General features: G+C 36.3%; 1 protein-coding gene across 1 annotated transcript; it reads left to right on the forward strand.

Moving 5' to 3' along the window:
- Positions 1–1,745: 1,745 nt before the first annotated feature.
- LOC133311390 (methionine gamma-lyase-like) lies at positions 1,746–4,167 on the forward strand. Its single transcript, XM_061512433.1, has 2 exons — positions 1,746–2,487; positions 3,485–4,167. Exons 1-2 carry the CDS (start codon positions 1,746–1,748, stop codon positions 4,063–4,065), a joined length of 1,323 nt encoding a protein of 440 aa, XP_061368417.1. The 3' UTR covers positions 4,066–4,167.
- Positions 4,168–7,951: the final 3,784 nt, after the last annotated feature.

Raw genomic sequence — 7,951 nt, forward strand, 5'->3', positions numbered from 1 at the left:
TCATGATGCACCATTGCATCGGTTCATAAAAAAAATATCTCAGTCACAGTTATAATAGTTAATTTGTAACCACAAAACATTAATTGGTTCAAATGCCATTCAGACAAAATGTCACGAGGTCAATGCATTTCCATTTAAAACATTAATCATGTGAGGCATTTAAATGCATGATAAAAAGACAAATTTAAATACCATGAGGAACAGTTCCATAACCATCGCCAATATCAGGAACACGATCAATGCAATATATACATTCACACAGGATGCAATCGTTCAATCCCAGTATTTAAACGATGCATAATCGCCTAACAATCAAAACTTAAAGATTAAAAAACACTTTTATCATGCTTTTGATGTCATCCCTGCTCAAGGCATACAACTATGGTATTAGCAATTCATAACTCTATAACCTACCTTATAGTCAATAGCTAAGGCGGAGACGCCTAGTTCTAATTACACCATTAAGATATAGTTCACAAATAGACATCTCGCACACGAGATAGCTTATAGGAACCGCTTTTATCCACCAATGAGGTTACACCATTAAGATATAGTTCACAAATAGACATTTCGCACACATGATAGCTTATAGGAGCCACTTTTATCCACCGATGAGGTTAATTGTGCCATACTAAAGCGGCTAAACAAAATAATCAACTATTATATAACAAAAACTTAAAGTCCATGTATCATTATATTTTCTATCATTACCGAAGTTCATTGATCAAGTACTCACTTGAGCATCAAAGTGTCTTATGAATAGTACATATTTACATAGATATCTCTTTACCACATCCATTCTTGATCCAAATTGCTACCGGATCAAGTTCAACTCTATGTAATTTAACTAGAGGGACATTTGTTTCTCTTTGTTTTGAGATACCTAGATTATTTATTGTATAGAATTTTGTGTATATAAAATAAAATAAATGACTTTTTTTATATAATAATAAGAATTGAACACATAATTTAATACAAATTACTCAAATTTCTTATAACTAAACCAAATCTAATTGCTTAAAACAATGGGAAAATGATTTCTATATTTATTGTATAAATCATTTTTCTATAATAAAACAGCAGAGGTCCATCGTATTTATTATTTCTCTATTTTTATTAGTTTATCTCTCTTTTTTGTATGAAAGATAGATCTGGATCCTCTCATGTGAAAATTCACATGACCATGTCATGTGTAGAATTATAACTATACAAAAGTGGATCAATGATAATAAAGGAAGAGAGAGAAAAAATGTTAAAATAAGTAGTTACAAAATCATAACCGTTGATTTACATTTGTATGATTGTAATCTTCTCAGATAACCATATCAAATATTTTTACACATGATAAAATCTATTTGCATAAAAGATAGAGAAAATAATTTCTCCAGTAAATGCAGGAATCATTTCCCCTGAAATAAATGACCTTTAATTAGCACCAACTTTTTTTTTTTTTTTTTGATAACAATTAGCAACAACTTTAAGTAGACGAAAAATAAAACTTTATGACTAGCTTAGCTAAAACGCATAAACCCAATTAATGACTAGATTCGAGGGCCGTTTTGGGCAAATATTCCGTCCACATTTACAACGTACAAAAAAGTTAAAAATAAAAACGAAATAAAATTTCAACGGAAGAACTATGATAAATAGGGAGGAGAGTGAGTGTCGTTTCCTTCATTCATTTCCGAAACTCCCAACCAATCTTTCTCTCTTTTTCTCTGTCTCTCATTCCCATCCATCCTCACATGGCTGACTTGCTAAACGACACAAACGACATCGTCGTTGAGACCAACAGCGACGCAGCAAAGAAGTTAACCCCATGGAGCGCCGATATGGACCCGGCCGCCGCATTGGCCAGCGCGCGCCACGAGTTCGGCGAGCACGGCGGCGTTAACATGTCAATCGAAGCCTCCGCCACATTCACCGTCATGGAACCGGAAACCCTCCGCCGCATGTTCGCCGGAGAACTCGGTCCCGAACGCGACTTCTTCATCTACAGCCGTCACTTCAACCCAACCGTCCTCAACCTCAGCCGTCAGATGGCGGCGCTCGAAGGCACCGAGGCCGCGTACTGCACCGCGAGCGGCATGTCCGCCATCTCCTCCGTCCTGATGCAACTTTGCAGCAGCGGCGATCACGTGGTCGCTTCCTCTGCCCTTTACGGTGGGACCCACGCGCTTCTCTCGGGTTTCTTTCCCAGGGCGTGCAACATAACAACCACTTTCGTTGATATCTTGGATTTGGAGACCGTTGAGGATGCAATCGTGGAAGGGAAGACCAAAGTGTTGTACTTTGAGTCCATAGCGAATCCGAGCCTGAAGGTTGCTAACATACCCGAGCTGTGCAGGGTGGGTCACAAAAAGGGAGTGACTGTGATTGTGGATAACACGTTTGCTCCTATGGTTATTTCCCCTTCTCGTCTTGGAGCAGACGTCGTCGTTCACAGTATCTCCAAATTTGTCAGTGGTGGTGCTGACATCATTGCAGGTTTTTTTTTTTCTGCTTCTTTTTCAAAATACTTTTCCTGTTTCGCATTTATTGGTTACCCTGCAGTTATATATAAACGACTGACATCCATGTCAAATGTCAAATTCTAACAGTATTTCTATCAATTAAAAATTATTATTTGTTGAGAATTAATAATTAATTAATAAGATTATATTTATTTATTTTCGTTTATAATTTCTTACAACACCATTGATATAGATTAACGAAAATTAACGATTAAAATTTTTATAAATCAATTGTTAGAAAAAATTATATGTAGGACTCATGTCAGCACGGAAATCGAAGGAAGTCATTCTAAGAGAAAAATAGACACAAGGAGAGAAATAGATACAAAAAATATAAATAGTGGATTTTTTTTTTTTAATTTAAATTTTAAATAAAAAATATTTTTTTATGTCTATATCATAACTTTATCTCATTTAAAAAATGAGAAATACTTTTCTCATAAATATTATCTTTTAGTAGGCCAGTGGGAGAGGGACCAAAATGCCACGCTTTGACAAAAAAATTACCAGAATGCCACGCAAACAGTAAAATTTTTCAAACTGCCACGCAGCATAATTCGCTACACAGGGTAGCGAATTTTGCAAAATTTGACATGTGACATTTTTGGTTCTGACGTGGCATATTTCTTCGCTACACTGTAGCGAATTACTGTAGCGGGCGAATTATGCCGCGTGGCATTTTAGCAAAATTTACTGCAGTCTGGTAATTTTTTTGTCCAAACGTGACAAAATAGTCACTCTCCCGTGGAGCCGCGATTGCCCCTTAGATAATATAAAATAAGTACCATCATTCTTCGTCATTATTATTTATCATGTGCTGGGGTAGGATTCCCTTCTCAAAACATTACTTGGCTCCACCATTAATAATAGCTATAATTATTATTTATTTTCTTTATCGTTGTTATTTGTCTTCCTAAGTACCATGCAAAATCATGACATTGCTTTTTCAAAATTCAATTGATAATTGACAGGGGCTGTGTGCGGGTCTGCGAGCCTAGTGAATTCGATGATGAGCCTCCAGCAAGGGCCCCTTATGCTGTTGGGTCCAACTATGAATGCCAAGGTGGCATTTGAACTCTCAGAGAGAATCCCTCACTTGAGTCTTCGGATGAAGGAACATTGCCACCGTGCATTTGTGTTTGCCACCAGGCTCAAGAAATTAGGACTCAAGGTTATATACCCTGGCCTTGAAGATCACCCACAACATGAATTGTTGAAAGCCATAGCCAACAAGGATTATGGGTATGGTGGGCTTCTTTGCATTGACATGGAAACAGAGGAGAGGGCTAATAATTTGATGCACCAATTGCAGAACTATGTTCAATTTGGTTTCATGGCTGTTAGTTTGGGCTATTATGAGACCCTCATGTCATGCTCTGGTAGTAGCACTAGCAGTGAGATGAATGAGGAGGAACAGAAGCTTGCTGGAATCTCACCTGGCCTTGTAAGGATGTCCATTGGTTATATCGGGACATTGGAGCAGAAGTGGACTCAGCTGGAAAAGGCATTGGCTAGATTTCATCATGAATATGGGTTCTCCCACAAGAATTGAGTCAATTGAGTCACTTGGGTTTAATTTTAGTCTATTTACGGTTTTTATGTACTTTATTTTGTGGGGTACTTAAAAGGGACTTGGAAGAAATACGTGTTGCAAGCCTCCTTAGTCCAATAAAGTTCTAGTTTTTGGTTTACTTTATACCTTTCTAGATTTTGGTATTCTGGTTATACAGTATTATTTTATGTAGTTTTTGAATTTCGAAGAAAATAAACCGGCTAGAAAAGGAGTAAAATCAGAAAATCAAATAAAAACCAGGAATTGGGAATCTGAGAAGATTGACTGATGTTGGTATCTGGGGTTTTAGAATATTGTAAAGATAAAATTGCCCTTCTTTTGTTTGATAGTGTGGTGAGGATTTGAAAACTTCCACGAAAAGGGAAACTGGGAAAATCATTCATCTAGGGGAACAACCTAGATCCCATAACTTTGCCTCGGTTTAGCCAAGTTAAGCTCATGCACTCTCACAAACTAGGTAGGTATGGGATTGTGTTGGTATGGTTCAACAAAAAATTCTACCGATATAACTCTTAATAAATTTGATACTTTGGATACCTTCCCACTCTTACCATTACATGAAAAGTGGTGGTCAGGTCCCCACAAATTCAAACTCTTTGCATAATCTTAAATCCAGTTTGTATCTTACGTTAAGCTGTTAGCTGATTATCTTTTTTTTTTTTTTAGATAAAAGTGGAGGGCCTAGCCAAGATAAATTAAATTGAAAGCTGATGCATGTCAAAAGAAACATGCTCCATCAGCAAGAAATTACAAAAATCATTCCAAAATGGAAAAACACTTGCAGGGGGAGAGGAATATACATTCAACTCACCACCCCTACCTTTCAAACCTAAAATGGCCAAACCATCAGCACAAGAGTTATTTTCTCTAGGAATATACTCAAAGGAAGCATACTCTAAGGACTGTAAAGAGTTCCTAATTTTCCTAACTAGCAAGGAATTGCCATCTGATTCAGAAGAGGAATTGATACATAATAAAGCTTCTTGGCTATCACAACCAACCCATACCTCCTGGATTTTCAAACCCATTGCAAGCTGAAGCCCCTGCCATATTCCCCATAACTCAGCTTCAAGGCTGGTACATATACCAATATTGAGAGAGAAACCAGAAATCCACTCACCCTTTGAATTACATAGGAATCCTCCACAAGCTCCTGTTTTGGTATTCAATGAAACAGCTCCATCAACTACAATTTTGACAGCTTCCTTCTGCATACTATTGCCACATCCAATAAAAGAAATAGGTTACTTATGTGCCTGAGAAAAGGGTTCACTGCTACAGCTCTTTTTCATATCTTTTAGAAAGTTTAGAATCTTACTCATTGGATCTTCAGGCCAAGAAAAAGTATCATCATGAACCAACAGATTTCTCCATCGCCATAAGAGCCAACAAGTGACAAAGAAAATTTCATACCAGGAATGCCAAAATCTAGATGAGAAGGACTTACAAATATTGGCCCGAAACCAGTCTAGTCCATCTGCTGTCATGAAACTATCTGGAATTGCACCTCCAAACCAGCTCTCCCACACAAACTTTGCTCTATTTTAATCCCTAAGAACATGCATAATTGTCTCATGATTGTCATAGCAACTGGGACAGTAAGTCACACCACCACTCCATAAACCAGTAATACTTCTCACGGGGAGTTTATTCAAGCAAGCTAGCCATAAGCAGGTTGCAATTCTGTATGGCCCTTTCCATTTCCAAATCATAGACCATAGTTTGTCCTTCCCCACAATAGGATCTGTCAGCTGGCAATATGCATTAAGGACCATAGATCTAGATGAGCTATTTCTGATCCAACAAAGTCTGTCATTCGGGCCAGAAGGAGAAGGAGGCAGAATTCCTTGCAACTTCCCAATAGTGCTATCATCAAGATATTTCTTCAAATAATCCCACTTCCAGCCACCTATTTCATTCTCAACAAGGTCACAAATCTTAAGATCCAAATCAGAACTAGGGGGTTTAACACATGCCAAATCAAAGAGACTAATGTTTCCTCCACTCCAACAATCAATCCAAAAGAGTGTAGTGATTCCATTACCAACTTCCCATACCAGACGAGGATCTAGTTCAGTTCTTGCAGAACATATGCTCTTCCATAAAGGAGAGTCACTTGGTCTAACTATGAAACCTCTCCTGGGATCTTGTTTTCTGCCATATTTGCCAAGTAATACTAGCTGATTATCTTAGTTAGCTCTTATATATATATTCTTCATTAGTGTATGTATTCACTTCTAAACGGTCTTCGGCAAATTTATAATGAAGACGCACTTTAGGAGGTTCTGCAAAGTTGCAGCACCATATTGGCCTTTCAAATGACAAGCTGCTTGTTGCCCGTTTTAGCTCTCACTTTGGCTACTACGGGAATCAATGTTGGAATCAATTTCCTGCAGAGAGACTACGATAATGCACTTGCCAGTAAGTTCATGTGTATATATGGAGGAGGAGATAGCTGCTTTGGGTTATCTTCCATATACCATCTATTTGGACATACAGAGTTTGCTTGTATATGAGATTTTATGCTGTTTTTGTTTAATTAATTATTTACTCTAGTATGAAGTCGCAACAAGCAACTGAACATGTTTAAGTTTATTAATGCATGCAAGACAAGGATGAAGAGCAATTCAAGAAGCAACTACTTTACACCTTTCAAATGCTATGAAATTTTCTGATTTTGGAGAAAGAGAGTACGAATTCGGTACTCTCGGAATACAAAAAAAATTCCCAGAAACGTAGCTAGGAACTGTGTTTTAATAGGATTAGATGACTCACTTTTAATTGTACGTTCTATATTATAACACTGCGCTCTTTTTACGATAGGAATATCTCTACACCTAACACTGTTTACAGTGTTAAAATATATTATTTATTATATATGACAAAAAAAATAATTTATTTATACAATTTTATTTTTATGATTATTTTTTATCCATATTTTTGTTCCTGTTTGACAGGGTACACTTAAAAGCAAAAAAAACTGTGCTGCCACTATACTGAGTTTCAAGAAAAACGATTAAGCGTGCCTTTTCACCTTTCATATATAGACTCAAAAGGGAGGTTTGACTATCTTAGGGTTAATCCCCATAAAAAAAACATGAATGGGGTGATTGCGAAGATATTTTTCAATGGAGGTGGTTGCGACTATCTTTTATATTTTTACGGGGGTTGAGTTTCTCATTTTACTTGAGAACTCACTCCCTTTCTGCATAGAAGCAACGAATTTTTTTTTAACTATAAATGGGCCCCACCTAAAAAATTATGCTTGCAACAGGAGAAGTGATGCTTCCTACAGAAGGAGAATTATAATATCCTATTTTTATATGGGTTTTATTAATCTCATATTAAAGAAGATAAATTATTTCATGTGAGACAAATTTGTAGGCTCCACCATCTGAAAAAAAAAAGTGACATAATTATCGAATGATGTGTAAGAGATAAAGTTATCACATATAACATAAAAATAGTTTTTCTCTATTTATATATATTTTTGTTTTTGGTATTGACAAAATCCCTTAAATGGGTCACACCTCTCCCATACAATATAATAACCCTCATTAGTAATTGTGGATTTAGTATTGAAGAATAATTAGAAGTAAAAGAAATAAAGTCACCTTTGGTGAAAAATGAGTTAAAATGACAGTTAAGAGGTAAAAATACGGGTAAATAAAGTTATCAAAAAAGTGAAAGTAAAAATAGAAATATGACTAGAAAAATATTCTAGTCCATTGGGTAAAGTTTGGTTATGAATGGAGGTGTGTAGATAGATAAACATTTACCCAGTTGGATTTAAGTTGACCTATATAAGTCAAATTTCAAAAAAAGTTACTATTCCTTCTTATTTTCTTCTCGCGGACGACAGTGA

Source organism: Gastrolobium bilobum, unplaced genomic scaffold, assembly GCF_033153095.1.
Source record: "Gastrolobium bilobum isolate Gb01-03AN ecotype WA unplaced genomic scaffold, APGP_CSIRO_Gbil_v1 utg6009, whole genome shotgun sequence".
Lineage (NCBI taxonomy): Eukaryota > Viridiplantae > Streptophyta > Magnoliopsida > Fabales > Fabaceae > Gastrolobium > Gastrolobium bilobum.

Excerpts from the sequence above, each read along its gene's own strand:
- LOC133311390 (XM_061512433.1), top strand. The coding sequence starts at position 1,746 with ATGGCTGACTTGCTAAACGACACAAACGACATCGTCGTTGAGACCAAC. Across the intron at positions 2,488-3,484 it reads TGGTGCTGACATCATTGCAG|GGGCTGTGTGCGGGTCTGCG; the intron begins GTTTTTTTTTTT and ends GATAATTGACAG.